Source organism: Sus scrofa, chromosome 15 (assembly GCF_000003025.6).
Source record: "Sus scrofa isolate TJ Tabasco breed Duroc chromosome 15, Sscrofa11.1, whole genome shotgun sequence".
Lineage (NCBI taxonomy): Eukaryota > Metazoa > Chordata > Mammalia > Artiodactyla > Suidae > Sus > Sus scrofa.
The window spans coordinates 56455047-56474660 of NC_010457.5; the positions used below are offsets into that span (position 1 = coordinate 56455047).

General features: G+C 41.1%; 1 protein-coding gene across 3 annotated transcripts in view; it reads left to right on the forward strand.

The window, feature by feature from the left end:
- Window positions 1-19614, forward strand: part of HERC2 (HECT and RLD domain containing E3 ubiquitin protein ligase 2) — a 211689-nt gene that overhangs the window by 16930 nt on the left and 175145 nt on the right. For all 3 annotated transcript variants that reach the window (XM_021075343.1, XM_021075345.1, XM_021075344.1), the window contains exon 4: window positions 13767-13904. In XM_021075343.1, the coding sequence (XP_020931002.1) occupies window positions 13767-13904 (138 nt within the window). The remainder of the gene's footprint in view (window positions 1-13766; window positions 13905-19614) is intronic.

A 19614-nucleotide genomic window follows, 5' to 3' on the forward strand; every position in this document is an offset into this window, starting at 1 on the left:
CTATTGTAAATAGTGCTGCAGTGAATATGGGGATGCAGATATCTTTTTGAGATAGCGATTTCATTTTCTTCAGGTATTTTTCCAGGAGTGGGGTTGCTGGTATTTCTGTTTTTAATTTTTTTTTTTTTGGTCTCTCTGTCATTTCTAGGGCCGTACCTGTGGCATATGGAGGTTCCCAGCCTAGGGGTCCAACAGAAGCTGTAGCTGCCAGCCTACACCACAGCCACAGCAATGTGGGATCTGAGCTGCATCTGCAACCAACACCGTAGCTCATGGCAACGCTGGATCTCTAACCCACTGAGCGAGGCCAGGGATCAAACCCACAACCTCATGATTCCTAATAAGATTCGTTAACCACTGATCCTCAATGGGAACTCCTATTTTTAATTTTTTTGAGGAGCCTCTGCTGTTTTCCACGGTGGCTATACAGCAATTTACATTCCCACCAACTATCCACAACGGTTCCATTTCTGAGAGAAGTTTTTTCCCCTTTCAAAAGGCTGTGCACTCTTTAAAGTATCAGAAGACCTTTTCTTTTCTGGGGATTCATTTCCTTTTTTCTTTAGATTATATAGATTTTTATTATTCTTTTAAAACCAATCAAAATAGGAGTACCACTAGATATAATAGACTTCATAGTTAATTTAATAATTCTTTGCAGAGCTAAGGAACTATACATATGCAGTGAAGGATACTTAATATCAAGTGTCTGTGGGCTGTATAGGAATTTCTCTTGAATGTGTCTGAATTAGTTTTAATTATCCCAAGTTCCACCACTGTCTTAGTCACCCCCAAAGAAATCTGGTCAGCATTTTGGTATTTGGTCTTGCAGTTGGCTGTGAGATGGTGAGGCATATAGACCCTGTGGTTAGCAGAGGGGTAATTCTTCTTACCAGCCCAAGGCTCTGGGCAAGATATATGCTCTGAGCGCTTTCTGGGTGGTAAGAAATGCATTTCAGCAAAGCTTAGATGCCTCAGTAGTAAGATGTGCTATTATATAATCACCAGGAGAAAATTGGCATCTCAATTTGACATGCTGAAATTTGCAAAAGATGTATCTTTGGATTGATGGAACACCTACTTCATAGGGTTATTGGATTGATTAATAATTTGATGATGATTTATGACACATGTAGAACTGTGCCTGGCTCCCAGTCTGCTGTTTCAGGGTTTGTGTATCAATGTCCTGTCCCCATGAGTCCCCTGTGCTGAGTACAGTGCCTGGCACATAGGAGGTGCCGGTACCTAGGATGATGTCCTGTTCCTATGTTAAATCAGCTTGTGAAAGGACATCTCTGACCAAGACTGGAACTCCCCCTTTTTTTTTTTTTTTTTTTTGGGCCATCCCAAGGCATATGGAGTTCCCAGGCCAGGGGTCAGATCCCAAGCCAGATCATTTAATCCACTGTTCCAGGCTGGAGATCAAGTCTGTGCCCTGGTGCTTGCAGAGTTGCTGCTGATCCTATTGTGTCACAGCAGGAACTCCTGGAACTCCTGTTTTTGATTAGAGGCATTACAGTAGGAATGAATTCAAATCTCTTATATCACATTTTTATTTTTAAATTCAGTGTTAGGCCTTTTTAAAAACATTTTTCTCTTATTAAAAGATATTGCATGCCTAGGTTACCACATTCAAAAGCTAGCAGAGTTTTCAGTAAAGAGTCAGTTCCTTCCCAATCCTATTCTCCAAATACCTGTTTTTTCCCTTCTCAGGGTATTATTACTAGTTTTAGTATCTTTCCAGAGTTAATATATGGGCATAAAAGTACATGTATGAAACGTAAACACTTTAAATAGGAATGAAAACCTTCTATAGAGGATGTGAGGTACACCAGAATTTAGGAGAGAGGTACAAATAAAGTTTAACAGCACAGCATTTGAAGTCTAACCTTCAGTCTCTGATTTGACTTTATTTTATCCTTCTGTGAAATCAGTGAATTGACTCAACCTGGGTCCAACTCCACAGTCTCGAGGAGACCCTAGTGAGTGGGTGGAAGCACAGCCCACACGGCAACCACCTTGTGGACTGTGAATGGGCTGCTTGGGCCATGGGTCATTGTGGGCTGTCCTGTGGAATTGGAGCCTCTTCCTTGCACCCCTGTCAGCCCTTCCAGATCGTTCTTCACAATGTAGTCTCAGGAACTTCTCTGAAATGCATTCTCCCCCAGGGAGACTGAGTGAATTGTGTAGCATGTGTATATCAGTCATTCATTTGCACATCCATTCACGGACTCATCTGGCTGGCGGTGAGGGTAGTTGTAAGCACTGGAATGTGGTAGCCAGGCATGGCTCCTTCTTTCCTAGAGCTTACATTACAACTGGGACAACCAATAAAAAAACAAACAAACATTGACAGTGGGAGGAACATAGGTATGAAGAAAACAACAGTGTTGTTAAGAAGCTGCCAGAGTGTCCCTGAGTTGAGGAGCCAGGGCCGCCCACTCACACCCCTCTTCCTGCCTGTAGCAACTCTGTGTCTACCCTGACCCTTGAGGACAGGCTCTGTTATTTTCATCCTGGTACTCCCAGCACCTGGCAAAGTACTGCGTACAGGAGGGATCTTGTCAAGATCTGTATCATGAGTTAGTGAGTTGTCTCTTGACTTGTTGTGGCTTCAGGATGATTAGGGCCTTACCTGTACCCTACTGGAGGATGGGACACTGAAGATGAGTGCCCTTTTGTGTGTCACTCAGGTGGATACTGTGAGCTCTTTTACTCTATTCATGTCTTCAGAGTAGTCGTTCTTAATTATGATTCTCCATCTTTTAAAATCCCACTATTGGGAATTCCTCTTGTGGCTCAGCGGTAACGAACCCAACTAGTATCCATGAGGATGCGGGTTCAATCTCTGGCCCCACCAAGTGGGTTAAGGATCTGGTGTGCCAGCTGCAATGTAGGTTTACAGATTTGGCACAGATGTGGTTCACATCTGGCATTGCTGTGGTGTAGGCCGGCAGCTGCAGTTCCAATTTGACCCCTAGCCTGGGAACTTCCATTTGCCACAGGTGCAGCCATAAAAAACAGACAAATAAACCCACAGTTGAACTTTGTTGAACAGTAGAATGCATGTCTCCCTGATAGTGGCCCTTGGCTGTTAACGGGAGCTGTGGCCCCACCCCGCCTCCTGGAGCTGCTGCGGGAGCGGGTGCCCTCCTCCCTCTAAGCTGCTGCTGCCTCTAGGAGTCTTTCTGCTTTGGCAGTTCTCTTTCTGTAGTCTTTGAGAGAGTGCTTTGAGTGGAAATCACATTGGATGGTTTGTACAAACCTCCTCACTGTAACTGGACAAGAATGTGTTAAAGTCCTGAGGTCATCCAGTCCTGTTTCCATCCCAGGGACCAGGTGGCAGAATACTTGGAATCTGCTCGTCCCCCTCAAGGTATTGCCCTGGGACCTTACGAAGGTCAGTTCTTCTGCTTCTCCCTGTCCCCAGCTTTCCATAATCTTTGGTGTGTTTGGGTGGTTTATGTTCTGTTTGTTTTCTCTGTAAACTTTGAGCCCTGCATTGATGAAGAGGGGAGCTGACAAGTACTGGAGCTGTTCTGCATGTTGTCTTGGAGCTGGTTGTGGTAATTAACTCTTCTTGGTTGTTTTCGTATCCTCCAGTGACTTCCTCCTGCCTTTGCTGTTGTCGGTGTTCTCATTTATGCTCCTGAGAATAAAACTTGCGGTGTGCTTAGTGATGCTTCTTGTGTGCTTCCTGGTGACCTGTCGGAGGTTTTCACCCTGGATGAGAGATTATATGGCCAGTGTTTAAATGAGCATTTTGCATTCTATTTGTATTTGTAAAATTTATAGCAAGGTGTACATCGGGGTTTGAAAACTTTATCTAAAGGACCGGGTAGTAAATATTTTAAGCTTTGGGGACTGTAACTCTGGTAATTATGGAACTCTGCAGTTACACCAAAGCAGCCACAGATGAAACAGATGAAGCAGGGATTTGGCTGTGTGCCAGTGAGCTTTTTTTGTTTCTTTTTTTGTTTTTTGGCCTCATCCACAGCATGTGGAAATTCCTTGGCCAGAGATCAAACTTGTGCCATGGCAGAAACCAGGATTGCCATAGCAATCAGTAGTGCTGGATGCTTAACCCATTGCACCATAGGAAACTCCCTCCAGTAAAACTTTTTTTTTAAATAAGTTTTGTATTTTTTTTGTTTTGTTGTTTTTTTAGGGCCCCGTCCACGGCATATGGAAGTTCCCAGGTTAGGGGTCAAATTGGAGCTGTAGCTGCCAGCCTACATCACACCCACAGCAACACCAGATCTGAGCCAATCTGTTACCTTCACCACAGTTCACAGCAATGCCAGATCATTAACCGACTGAGTGAGGCCAGGGATGGAACCCGTATTCTCATGCATACATGTTGGGTTCATTACTGCTGAGCCACGATGGGAACTCCAGTTATCAGTAAAACTTTTTAATGGACACTAAAATGTGAAGTTCATATAATGTTTGCATCACAAAATATTCTTTTTATTATTTTTCAGTCATTTAAAGATGTAAATTCTTTTCTTAGCTTTTGGGCCATATGCAAACCAGCCTTGGGCTGGACTTTGCCTCTGGTCTTGTAGGTTGACCCTGTGGGTGAGGAGGGCCCAGCTATTAGAGCCAGCACTACATTCTAGTCTGGGCTCTATAGCCAGGCTACTTGTAAGGTGCAGTTTCTGCATCTGTGAACTGGAGACAAAAGCCTGTCTCCTTAAAAGGTTGTGTGTAAGGATTAGAAAGGATAATGCCTGTTGCTTGGTCAGATGCTTTGTATAGTATAAGTTAACTATTTTCACTTTCCACTAGCTGCTTCCTTCCCCCCCTCCCCACCTTTTTGGCATTTGATCTGTCTTGGTGAATATTCAATGTATACTTTAAAAAAGAATGGGAGTTCCCGTCGTGGTGCAGTGGTTAATGAATCCGACTAGGAACCATGAGGTTTCGGGTTCCATCCCTGGCCTTGCTCAGTGGGTTAAGGATCCGGCGTTACCGTGAGCTGTGGTATAGGTCTCAGATGCGGCTCGGATCCCACGTTGCTGTGTCTGTGGTGTAGGCCGGCAGCTACAGCTCTGATTGGACCCCTAATCTGGGAACCTCCATATGCCGAGGGTGTGGCCCTAGAAACAAACAAACAAACAACAACAACAAAAAAAGATAAAAAGAATGTATGTTCTGCTGTTGTTGGTTGGCTTTTTGTAGAAAATGTTGATTGTATCCATTTGGTTGATGGTAGTGATATTTAGTTCTTTGTCATTGCTAGTTTTCTCCTGGCTTGTTTTGTTACTGAGATATCTAATATAATGCGGGTTTGTCCGTTTCTCCTTTCAGTTCTCATTTTGTGTGTTTTAAGGCTTTATACACCTTGTTATAAATTTTACAAAAAAAAAAATAGAATGCAAAATGCTCATTTAAACACTTGCTATATACATGTACAGTTGTTATGTTTACTTTGATGAATTTATGTCTTTATTGTTATGTCATATTCCTCTTTATCCCTGGTGATTTTTTTTGTTTTTGCTCTGGAGTCTGTTTTGGTGATAGTAAAATAGTCATTTATTTCAGCTTTCTTTTGATTAGTGTTTCTTCATATATATTTTTTCCATCCATTTGCTTTTATTTATTTATTTATTTATTTATTTATTTGGTCTTTTTGCCATTATCTGGGCTGCTCCCGCGGCATATGGATGTTCCCAGGCTAGGGGTCTAATCGGAGCTGTAGCTGCCAGCCTACGCCACAGCCACAGCAACGCGGGATCCGAGCCGCGTCTGCGACCTACACCACAGCTCACGGCAACGCCGGATCCTTAACCCACTGAGCAAGGCCAGGGATGGAACCCGCAACCTCATGGTTCCTAGTCGGATTCGTTAACCACTGCGCCACGACGGGAACTCCCCATCCATTTACTTTTAATTTCTCTATATTGTTTTGTATTAAGTGGGTTTCCTAGAGATCACATGTAGGTGAGTCATTTTTTAAAAAAAATCCATTCTGTCTTTTGTGTTTAGATCATTTATATTTAGTATACTGAATGATTTATTTATTTATTTATTTATTTATTTTTTGGTCTTTTTGCCTTTTCTAGGGCTGCTTCCCATGGCATATGGAGGTTCCCAGGCTAGGGGTCTAATCAGAGCTGTAGCCGCCAGCCTACGCCAGAGCCACAGCAATGCAGGGTCTGAGCCTCATCTGCAACCTACACCACAGCTCATGGCAATGCTGGATCCTTAACCCACTGAGCAAGGCCAGGGATCGAAGCACAACCTCATGGTTCCTAGTCGGATTCATTGCCGCTGTGCCAAGATGGGAACTCCAAGGCAATCATTTTATTATTTGTTTTTTGCTTATTCTTTGTTTTTTCTGTTTCCTTTACCTGTCTTTTTTTGGGTATTTGAACTTTTTTTAGTATTCCATTTAAATTTATTGTGATTTTTTTTTCTTTTTTTTTGTCTTTTTTTTTTTTTGCCATTTCTTGGGCCGCTCCCGCGGCATATGGAGGTTCCCAGGCTAGGGGTCTAATCGGAGCTGTAGCTGCCGGCCTATGCCAGAGCCACAGCAACACGGGATCCGAGCCACGTCTGCAACCTACACCACAGCTCATGGCAACGCCGGATGGTTAACCCACTGAGCAAGGCCAGGGATCGAACCCGCAACCTCATGGTTCCTAGTTGGATTCGTTAACCACTGCGCACGACGGGAACTCCTTTATTGTGATTTTTTAGTATATCTCTTTATAGTTTTTTTGGGGGGGGTCTTTGTGGATCACACCTGAGGCATATGGAGGTTCCCAGGCCAGGGGTCAAATTGGAGCTGCAGCTGCCAGCCTACACCACAGCCACAGCAATGCAGGATCCCAGCCGTGTCTGCTACCTACACCACAGCTCATGGCCACACTAGATTCTTAACCCACTGAGCCAGGCCAGGGATTGAACTTGTGTCCTCATGGATTTGGGTTTCTTACACTAAGTCACAATGGGAACTCCTCTCTCTATAGATTTTTTAGTGGTTACTGTAGGGATTACAAAATACATACTTAAACTTTTCAGTTTATTTGGAATAACTATTTTTCCATGGTAATTGGGATGTAAAAACCTTACCTCTTCCTCTTTGAGTTTTATTATATATTATATCAATATGCTTTGAAAAGACAGTGTGGACATTTTTGCTTTCAATCATCAAGCAAACTTAAAGGAGCCAAGAGGAGAAATAAAACTTATTACACTTACTCAGATATATGCCATTGCTGTCATTCATTCTTCATTCTGGTTGTTTCACATTTCCTTCTGGTATTGTTTCCCTTGTTCTTAAGATCTGCCTTTAGTAATTCTATTAGAATAGATTTGCTGGCTACAAATTTTCTTAGTTTTTCTTATAATCATTTGAGAATGATGGATATTTTTGCTAGATATAGAATTCTAGGTGATAGTTGTTTTGTTTCAACACTTTAAAAATGTAAAACCTTACTTTCAGGCCTTATACCACAGTTGGCCTTTTGATGCCATGGCATCAGTTTAAACTTTGGTGATGACTGTGACTTTCAGGGAGTAGGAGAATTACTCCCTAGGAAGTGAGTTGGCATTGACCAGAAGGAAGAGGAAAATGTGGTGTGTTGATTGTCAAAAACATGAACTTTACCAGTCTCCTTCCTTTTGGTCAATACAGGTGAGACTGAGTGACCTGTGTGGCATTGGCATGGGGGTGTGTGTGTCCCCAGGATGCATTCATGTTGGTTGCTCACTGCTTGTGGCAATAGTGACAGAATTCCATTTGCTACACTGTAACTTAAATAGATGTTCTTTGAGGAGTCTGTTATGTCTTGCAAATAAACTTGCTATATCCCCTATAAGGGGAGATAGAAGTGTCACTGAATGTCTTCAGAGCCCAGCATGTGTATTCTGAGAAGCAGAATGAGTGCCTTTGTCAATATCAGTAACGTCTGGAACTCCAAAGGGGTAAGGAGTGTCCTTATCCTTACAAGGATAAAGCAAGTAAGGTCTTGTGTTGTGGCCTTAGTACTATGTAAAGACATATCACCTTGATTTATATTTTGGGTATTTGTGAGGCAAGAGCTTCCTAGGGTCTTTGAGCCCAGAAAGAGCACCTCTAAGTCTGTGGCACAGGGGTTTGTAAAAAGGTGCACATAGGGCCATTTATTGGCCAGAACTTCCAGTGCTGAGATGGCTGCCTAGAGTTTGGCCAGCTGACCTGCGGGGCTTCCCCAGTAGCAGTGGTTTCTGCAAGAGGGGTAACTTCCAGCACCGTGGCGTCTGTCATGAAACTGAGGACGGGGAGACTACCCCTTCCTGCAGGTGCGTTCTACCAGGGGCCCAGGTTTGTAGAGTGCTGCTTCCACGACCCGAAGCACAGTGGGAGCTGGATGTCGAGGACCATAGCCTCAGGGTCTCTGGGAACCTCTGTTCTCAGGAGAGCTCAGCATGTGGCCAGCAGTTTCCACAGTAATGAAGTATAGTGCAGGGCTGAGAAGGGCAGTTTTATGCATCTAAAGCCTCAGGGCAGCAAGTAGTCGTCATATGTGGTTCAGTGTCATCAAGTGTCACCAAGTGTCATCATGTGTAGATTCCAAGAACGGTGAAGGAATCTCTGAAGGTGCAAAAGGGGGACTGTGTTAGTTTCCTAAGGCTGCTGTGCCAAAGTTCCACCGACTGGGTGGCTTAAACCACAGAAATGTACATGTATTGTCTCACAACTCTGGAGGCTTATGGGTCCAAAATCAAGGTGACAGCAGGGTGGTCACCTGAGGGCTACAAGAGAAGGTTCTGTTTCCAGGCCCTTCTCCTTGGCTTATAGATGGTCATATTCTCCCTGTGTCTTCATATTGTGTTTCCTCTGTGCATGTCTGTCTAGGACTCCACTTGTGTGGTGTTAGGGCCCACCCTAATGACCTCATCTTGATTTGATTATCAGCAGAGACCCTACTGATAAATAAGGGCACATTCACAGGTACCAGAGGCTAGAACTTGAACATCTTTTGGGGTGGGGAAACAGTTCAACCCAGGAAAGGTCCCATATTTGTCAAGCCAATTTGTAATTGCTAAGCAGTTTAGTTTTAACTTATTACTCATGCACGAGTGTCCATGCCCACTATGGGATATTTTAGGGCAGTGGGTACTATGACCATGGTAGGGCAATAATTCTCATGTTAAGGTGAGGCATACCTATTCGTCCTTTAGATTGTATATAGTGATTGACTTAATATTATAGGGGATGCCTTTTTTAAATTTAGTAGGCTTTCCAGGTGTAAATGTAATTTGAGCCCCAGTATTGATTTCAGTCCATGAAGGTTTGTTTATTACATTTTAGCAGACATTTAAGTGAATTCAAAATCTGTGTCATAGAGGCACTAAACCCCTTAATCTTCTTGCTGTATAAGTTCTTTCAGTAAACTTTGGAGTTCTATTTGGGTTAAATTGTGGACCTTTGTTTCAAATTTAATTTTTTTTTCTCCAAAGAGCTTCAGTATTGTCAGGGTTTGGGGCCTCCCCATGGCAAAGATTACATTATAGGGTTTAAGGATCCTGGGCTTACATTGGGCTTGAATTAACCCCTTTGTTGTGCGCATTGGCTGTCTTGGGTGTTTCCCCCATAACCTTGGGAATCAGGACCTTTGTTGTGACAGAGGCTTGGGCAACAGAGTGGGAGGGTGCCGGGCCTCCAGCCCAGCATGGATGCCTGGAAACCATCCTCTGCTGCCGCCTCCCTCCCCACCCCCCTCCCCAGTGCACACTCTTTCTTTCTCTCTCCCTCCCACCCCTGCCTCCAAATCTCCTTTGTAGTTTAGAATTTCTAGCTGATTAAAGTCTGGGCTTTCTAATCCTGTCACTCATAGTGAGGATCTTCTGGGTGTTCACGGGAGCGGGGGATTTGGGGTCCTGGTGGCCCACCTCTTCCTCCAAGAAATGTCAGTCTGTTTCCCTGGGGTTGGGATCCACAGCCAGTCAGGTTGTTTTGTCTTTGCCCTGATGAGGATCAAATGGGGTGTCATGGAGCTGGAACCAAGTCCCTCACACAGATGCTGGTATTCCCCTGTCACAAAGCTGGCTGAAGGTGAGCTTCTGAGCTCTACTGAGGATGGAACTGAAACTGAGAGGAGATAAATGACATTATGCTTTATTGCTTTTAAAAAGGTTGGATTCCAAGAATCAGTTTTCCAGTCCTGGACACTTTTCTCACCCTTGTGAAAAAAATGAAAATGAGCAAATCTCTCTTCTTAATCATAAAACTCAGTAATGGTTATTTCATTATTCAAGTTTTAGTGAAAAGATAAGTAATTTATGAAAAACACAAGTGCCAAAGTTATTTGGCCTTTCTCTCACTTGTCTTATCTTTTTAAAAAGCTTCTTTTACTACTTTTTTTTTTTTGCTTTTGCTTTTTAGGCCTGACTCTGCCGCATGTGGAAGTTCCCAGGCTGAGGGCTGAATTGGAGCTGCAGCTGCTGGCCTACAACCACAGCCACAGAAGCACCAGATCTAAGCCGAATCTGTGACCTACACTGCAGCTTGCAACAATGCCAAATCCTTAAACCCACTGAGCGAGGCCAGGGAACTAACCTATGTCCTCAAGTATACTAGTTGGAACTAACCTATGTCCTCAGGTATACTGAGCCACAATAGGAACTCCTGCTTCATTTACTTTTTTTTTTTGGCCCTGTCTCACTACTTTTATTTAACACAGTACTAGAAGTTCTAGCCAGAGCTGTTAGGCAAGAAAAAGAAATAAAAGCCTTTCAAACTGAAAGGGAAGAAGCAGAACCGTCTCCACCCCCAGATGACATCATAAATACCAATTTTAAATTACACTTTTTTAATGTATTTTTTTAATTAATGAATTTTATTATATTTATAGGTATACAACAGTCATCACAACCAAATTTTACAGCATTTTCATTTACTTCTACATGGCCTTAATTTGTTACAGCAAGGGTGGCTATGGTATCTAAAATGGCCATTGTTGTTTGGTCAGTTGCATTTATATTGTCTTAAAGGTTTTACCTTCTATGCCAGTGGGCTGTAATCTTTGGTGAATGTTAGAAATACCTGGAAACTTAAAAATGCTGGTGCCCAGGCCATACTCTAGGCCAACTAAAGCAGAATTACAGGTGCTAGAACTCAGGCTTGGTATTAAAAATGTGTGTGTGTGTACATGGTTTTACATGTGTAATGCATAAAAATGTACACATTAAAAAAAATCTGTAATGCCTAGGAGCTTGTTGGATATTTCTGTAAGAGAGATACTCTTTCTGTGTTTTTGTTTTGTTTTGTTTTGTTTTGTTTTTTGTCATTTTAGGGCCATACTTGTGGCATATGGAAGTTCTCAGGCTAGGGGTTGAATCAGCCACAGCCACAGCAACTCAGGGTCCGAGCCACATCTATGAGCTACACCACAGCTCACGACAACGACAGATCCTTAACCCACTGAGCGAGGCCAGGGATTGAACCCACATTCTTAGAGATACTAGTGGGGTTCATTACCACTGAGCCAAGACAAGAACGCCAAGAGAGATACTCTTAACTGTAGCCGTGGCAAGAGGTTGACAGGGCCTTTTCTTGGGCCTTAGGTGCAGAGGGTTGAGTTAATTGTATTCTGTAGTTCCTGGCAAACCATTTGCAAATCCATATCTTTAAATGTTTTTCCTTTTAATGTGTTCGTTTTTATGCCATTATAAAACATACTAGTGTACAATATGCTCCATTGTAAATTTGTGAAAATAAAGTGTTCCTTAGCCTGAGCTTGTTTCTTTTTGCCAGTCTGCGCTGTATTATTATTATTATTTTTGACCACACCTGCAGCATGTGGAAATTCTCAGACCAGAAACTGAACCTCTGCCACAGCAGTGACAACACTGGATCACCAAGAGCTCCTGCACTGAATTTTAAGTTGTGTCTGGGGTGTATTAGACTGCTGCAGGTCTCTGTTTTCCATGTCCACTCGATCATGTGCCTGTGTGAGGGCATAGCCCCTGGTGTGGCCTGGAGGGCCTTCAGAGTAACTCAGCTGCACCAGATTGCTCTCCAGGCAGGTTGCAGCCTGTCCTCCCACTAGCTGTGTCTGAAGATTCATGCCTCCAGCCCCACGTTTCTACTGACACTTGGCATTATTTCATTGCAAGGGCTTACTTTCTGGCACGTGTTGTTCTGAGTGCTTGGGATACATCAGGGAGCAAAACCAGATGGAAGGGAAAAAGGGAGCTTATATTTTAGCTTTCATTGTATTAATTTATATTTTAGCTTTCATTGTATTAATTTATATTTTTCCAAATGTGAATTTGACTATCTTATTGGATATCTGATAATTTTCTCATAAAATGCAGAAGTTTCTTTTGTTCTTTTTTGTTTTTGGTATTATTATTATTTTGTTTTTTTAGGGCCACATCCACAGCATATGGAAGTTCCCAGGCTAGGGGCCAAATTGGATCTGTAGCTGCCAGTCTACACCATAATCACAGCAACATGGGATCCAAGCCATGTCTGCGATCTGCACCACAGCTGGATCCTTAATCCACTGAGCAAGGCCAGGGATTGAACCCACGTCCTCTTGGATACTAGTTGTGTTTGTTACTGCTGAGCCACAGTGGGAACTCCTGGGTATTTTTATTTGTGTTTATTTATAATTTTTTTCTTTTTTGAGCATGCTCATGGCATATGGCAATTCCAGGCAAGGGATTGAATCGAGCCTCATCTGCAGCCTAAGCCACAGTTGTGGCAACTCTGGATCCTCTTAACCCACTGCCCTGGGCTGGGAATCGAACCTCTGCCACCTCAGAGACAATGCTGGCTCCTTAAGCTGCTGCCCCACCATGGGAACTATGGTTTTAGATGGTTTTAGATAGTCCTTACTATTTGCGATATGATATACTCTCTTTCACAGATTTAAATGTGCAGTTGACCCTAACAGTGGGTTTGAACTGCGCAGGTCCACATATAAGTGGATTTTTTTTCAGTAGTAAATACTGTGGTACTGCATGATCCTCGGTTGTTTGGTTGCTGGATGTGGAAGAACTGTGGACGTGGAGGGCCAATATAAGTTATACATGTTTCAACTGCACGTGTTGTTCAAGGGTCAATTTTATGTTTCTAATTATGTCATTTAGAAAGTAGTTCATTTAGTAAGGGCCTTCTAGAATAGGACACATTTATACCTCAAGGTTAAGATTAGTTCTCTAACTTGCTTTGTAAGGAGTTTCATGACATTTGTTCTTGACTAAAACTTGTCAGTGGCCTAAAGTCATGGTTCTCACTTTTCTTCTGTGTCACTATGCTCCTGAATTATGTTTCATCAGTGGTAGTGGGCCTGTGCAGTGCTGGTTCTCAGTTGGTGGTGGAGTAGGGCAGCATGTAAATTTGAAATGATTTTTGAATCATACTCCCATTCCACTTCCTCCCTTCCCGTCGACACACAGCAGTTGGGAATCACTGGATAAAAGGAATTAATGTAAATATCAAAGACTAAGTTTCTTAGTTGTGAAATATAGTAAGAAATTGATGGAGTGTTTTGGAAGACATGCTTCAAAGAACAATTTGAGTGATCTATTTTTTTTTATTATTAAAAGGGTCACTGGGCCATTCATTACATCATAAATCACAGTATTAAATTACATTGATGGTTCATGTAATTTTTTTTTCTCCAGTCATCGATTGGTCAGCTAATGATCTATGTTGTAACTTAACCTCCACATTTCTGGGAAGGATATTTTCAAAGAGACCGCAGAGTGGACTGGCATTTTAAAAAGCAATTTGTACATTAAGTTTTTTTAAAATTTTCCAGATGATGGTGTTGATACTCAGATTGGAACAAAGAAAGAAGATCTGAATGACAAAGAGAAGAAAGATGAGGAAGAAACTCCTGCACTTGCATATAGGGCCAAATCAATCCTAGAGAGCTGGGTATGGGGCAAGCAACCAGGTATTATGATCTTCTGAACTTCTGGTACTTTGGAACGCTTGATCTGGTACTCATTTTCTAGCTACCACATATAGACTATTTTTTGGTCATGAAGTTTTAAAAAAATTGAACTTAAATAATTTTATGTTGTAGACTACATGTAACATACATTTTACCATTTCAGTCTGTTTTAACGTACAGTTCAGTGACATTAAATACATTCACACTGTTGTGCATTTACAACCATCATCCACTTCCACAGGTTCTTCGTCTTCCCAAACTAGTCTAGTTACCACCTATAAGTGCAGTCATACAATATTTGTCCTTTTGTTTTCTGGCTTATTACTTTACCTAGCATAATATCTACCAGATTCATCCATACTGTAGCATATGTCAGAATTTCCTTCCTCTTTAAGGCTGAATAATATTCCATTGTATGTATATATCACATTTTCTTCATTTATTCATCTGTGGATGGGCATTTAGGTTGCTTCTACTTTTTAGCTATTGAGAATAGGGCCACTAAGAACATAAGTGTACATGAGTTTGAGTCTCTGCCTCAATTCATGTATATATACCTAGGAATGGTATTGCTGGATCATGAGGTAATTCTGTGTTTAACTCTTTTTCCCCTCCAGTTTATTTATTTATTTATTTATTTGGCCGCTTTGAGGCATATGGAGTTCCCTGACAGGGGATCAGATCCAAACTGTAGTTGAAGCCTAAGCCACAGTTGTGGCAACGCCAGATCCATAACCCGCTGCACCAGGCCAAGGATTGAACCTGTGTCCCAGCACTACCAAGACACCACAGTGGGAAACTCCTTCCCTCCAGTTTTATTGAGATATAATTGACATATAGTACTGTATGGTATATAGCATAATGATTTGATTTACATATACACGTGAAACGATTATTATAAAAAATTTAGTGAGCCTCCATCAACTCATATAGATACAAAATTAAAGATATTCTAAGAAGTTTTTTCCTTGTTATGGTAAATCTTAGAATCTACTCTCTTAAGAACTTTCATATATAACATACTGCAACATTAATTATATTTATCATGTTGCTCATTACATCCCTAATCCTTATTTATCTTGTAATTGGAAGTTTCTACCTTTTGACCTCCTTCATCCAATTCCCTCACCCCCTACCCCCTGCCTCTGGTATCCACAAATCTGATCTCTTTTCCTGTGAGTTTGTTTTTTGAGGTAAAATTGACCTGCAACGCTGTGTTAGTACATTACACAACATGGTGATTTGCTATTTCTTACATTTCAAAATAATCATCACAATATATAGTCTAGTTATCATCAGTCACCATAGAAAGATGTTTATGTAATTATTGACTATAGTCTCTACACTGTACATTTCGTATCTATGACTCATTACTTTTGCAACTGGTTGTTTGTACCTCTTAATCTCCCTTAGCTATTTCTCCCTCAACCCCCACATCTAACTACCTGTTTTAGTTAGGTTTATTTTTTGTTTTTCAGATTCTATGTGTAAGTGAAATCATACTGTATTTGTCTTTCTCTATCTGACTTACTTCACTTAGCACAATATTCTCCAGCTCCATCCATGTTATTGCAAATGTCAAGCTTTTGTTCTTTTCTGTAGCTGATAATATTCTATTTGTATATGTGTGTGTGTATCTATATCTGTGTATCTATATCTATATCACATCTTCTTTATCCATTCATCTATTGATGGGAAATTAGGTTGTTTCCATATGTTGGGAATTGTAAATAATGCTGCAGTGAACATGGGGGTACTTATATCTTTTCTAATTTCCATGTTTTTATTTTCTTTATATAGATACTCATAAGTGGAATTGCTGGATCATATAGTAGTTAGAGTTTTCATTTTTTGAGGGCTGTCCATACTTTTGTCCATAGTGGCTGCACCAATTTACATTCCCACCAACAGTGCACAAGAGTTCTCTTTTTTCCCACATCCTTGCCAACACTTGTTATTTGTTGCCTTTTTGATAATAGCCATTCTTTTTTTTTTTTTTTAAAGCTCTCCTCCCCCCCCCCGTGTTTTTTGTTTTTTGTTTTTTTTGTCTTTTTGCGATTTCTTGGGCCACTCCCGCGGCATATGGAGGTTCCCAGGCTAGGGGTCGAATTGGAGCTGTAGCCACCAGCCTAAGCCAGAGCCACAGCAATGTGGGATCCGAGCCGCGTTTGCAACCTACACCACAGCTCACGGCAACGCCGGATGGTTAACCCACTGAGCGAGGCCAGGAATCGAACCCGCAACCTCATGGTTCCTAGTCGGATTTGTTAACCACTGCGCCACAACGGGAACTCCGATAATAGCCATTCTGACAGGTGTGAGGCAATATCTCATCGTGGTTTTTGTTTGCATTTCCCTGATGATGAGTGACTTTGAATATCTTTTCATGTTCCCGTTAGCCACCTAAATGTCTTTGGAAAATATCTGTCTACATCCTCTGTGTTTGTTTGTTTTTGTTTTTTTGATGTTGAGTTAAATGACTTCTTTGTATATTTTAGATATTAACCCTGTATTTTATTAACCCTACATCAGATATATCATTTGCTAGTATCTTCTCCCATGCGATAGGTAGCCTTTTTGTTTTGTTAATAGTTTCCTTTGCTGTGCAAAAGCTTTTTAGTTTGATGTCGTCCCATTTGTTTATTTTTGCTTTTGTTTCCCTTGCCTGAGGAGACAGTATCAGAAAGATATTGGTGGGACCAATGTCAGAGAGTGTACTGCCTATGTTTTCTTTTATAAATTTTATGGTTTCAGGTCTTAGTATTTTTTTTTTTAACTTGGATGATTCTTTTTTTTTAATTTTTAAAAAATTTTTATTTCCCTAATGCAATTTTTTTTCTACTGTACAGCATGGTGACCCAGTTAAACATACATGTATACATTAAACATACATGTACACATTTTTTCTTCCATTATCATGCTCCATCATAAGTGACTAGACATTGTTCCCAGTGCTACACAGCAGGAACTCATTGCTAATTCATTCCAAAAGCAATAGTTTGCATCTGTTAACCCCAAGCTCCCAATCCATCCCACTTCCTCTCTCTCCCTCTTGGCAACCACAAGTCTATTCTCCAATTTCATGATTTTCTTTTCTGTGAAAAGGTTCACTTGTGCCATATGTTAGATTCCAGATGTAAGTGATATCATATGGTATTTGTCTTTCTCTTTCTGACTTACTTCACTCAGTATGAGAGTCTCTAGTTCCATCCGTGTTGCTGCAAATGGCATTGTTTTGTTCTTTTTGATGGCTGAGTAGTATTCCATTGTGTATATATACCACATCTTCCTAATCCAATCATCTATCGATGGACATTTGGGTTGTTTCCATGTCTTGGCTATTGCGAATAGTGCTGCAATGAACATGAGGGTGCATGTGTCTTTTTTAAGGAAAGTTTTGTCTGGATATATGCCCAAGAGTGGGGTTTCTGGGTCATATGGTAGTTCTGTGTATAGATTTCTAAGATACCTCCATACTGTTCGCCATAGTGGCTGTAACAGCTTACATTCCCACCAACAGTGCAGGAGGGTTCCCTTTTCTCCACACCCCCTCCAGCATTTGTTATTTTTGGACTTATTAATGATATCCATTCTGTCAGGTCTTATATATAAATCTTAAATCCATTTTGAATTTTTTGCATGTGTGTGCATGGTGTGAGAGAGTAGTCCATTTTGATTCTTTTGTATATAGCTGTCCAGTTTTCCTAACACCAGTTATTGAAGTGGCTGTCTTTTTTCCGTTGTGTGTTTTTACCTCCTTGAAATAGATTAATTCTCTGTGTAAGTATGGGTTCATTCTGGACTTTCTATTCTGTTCTATTGATCTAGGTGTCTATTTTGGTGCCAGTACAACACTGTTTTCATTACTGTAGCTTTGTAGTACAGTTTAAATCCAGGGAGCATGATACCTCCAGCTTTGTTCTTTCTCAAGAATGTTTTGGCTACTTGGTGCTTTTGTGTTCTCATACAAATTTTAGAATTATTTGTTCTCATTCTGTGAAAAGTGCCATTGGAGTTTTGATAGGAATTATAGGGTTTTTTTTAACTACAGTTATTTTATCTCCTTGGCTTTATTCCTAGGTATTTTATTCTTTTTGATGCAATTATAAATGGGATTGTTTCCTTAATTTCTTGTCCTGATAATTCTTTGGTAGTGAATAGAAGCACAACAGGTTGTGTTTATTAATTTTGTATCCTAAAACTTTACCAAATTCATGATGAGTTCCAGTAATTTTTAGGAGTGTCTTTAGGATTTTCTGTGTATACTCTCATGTCATTGCAGATAGTGGCAGTTTTACTTATTCCTTTATAGCTTGGATAACTTTTTCCTTTTCTTGTTTGATTGCTGTGGTAGGACTTCAAATTCTGTGATGAAAAAAAGTTGTGAGAGTGGGCATCTTTGTCTTGTTCCTGACCTTAGAGGAAATTTTTCTTTTCAGGGCCACAGCTGAGGCATATGGAGGTTCCCAGGCTAGGGGTCAAATTGGAGCTGCACCTGCAGGCCTATGCTATAGCCATAGCAATGCCAGATCTGAGTTGCATGAGTGAGGCCAGGGATTGAACTCACATGCTTATGGATACTAGTCAAGTTTGTTACTGCTGAGACACAACAGGAACTCCTGAAATATTTCAACTTTTCACCAATGAATATGATATTAGCTCTGGGCATATTGTATATGACCTTTATTATGTTGAGGTATGTTCCCTCTATACCCTCTTTGTTGAGAGTTTTTATGATAAATGGATGTTGAATTCTGTCAAATTCTTTTTCTGTATCTATTGAGATGATTATTTGATTTTTTTATTTATTTTTTTATTTTTTTGTCCTTTGTCCTTTTAAAGCCATACCCCTCGGTGTATGGAGGTTCCCGGGCTAGGGGTCTAATTGGAGCTATAGCTGCCGGCGTATGCCAGAGCCGCAGCAATGCTAGATCCAAGCCGTGTCGTGACCTACACCACAGCTCACGGCAATGCCAGATCCTTAACCCATGCGAGGCCAGGGATTGAACCTGCAACCTCATGGTTCCTAGTCAGATTCATTTCTGCTGTGTCACAATGGGAACTCCTGATTACATGATTTTTATTCTTCCATTTTTAATGTGGTATATCACATTGATTGATTTGTAAGTGTTGAACCTCCTTGCATCCCTAGAACTAGTCCCACTTGATCATGCTGTATGATTCTTTTAATGTATTATTGAATTTGGTTTGGTAATATTTTGTTGATTTTTGCATCTATGAACATCAGAGAAATTGTCTTGTAATTTTCCTTTCTTGCGGTTGTCTTGTCTGGTTTTGTAATGCCATGCTTTTGAAATGAATTTGGAAGTATTCTTTTCTTCTCTCTCTGTTTTTTTTTTTTTTTTTTTTTGGTAAGCATTGGAGAAAATTTGGCATTAAGTCCATTAAGTTTTTGCATAATTCACCAGTGAAGCCTCTGGTTCTGAAGTTGTTTTTTGGGAGTTTTTTCCCTTTTTTTGGCTGTGCCTTTGGCATGTGGAAGTTCCCAGGCCAGGGATCAAACCTGTGCCATAGCATTGACCAAAGCTACAACAGTGACAGTGCTGCCTGCTAGGCCACTAGGAAACTCCTGCTGGGAAGTTTTGGTTTTTGTTTTTTGTTTTTTGTCTTCTTAGGGATGCACCCGTAGCATATGGAAGTTTCTTGGCTGGGGTTGAATCGGAGCTGCATCTGCTGGCCTGTACCACAG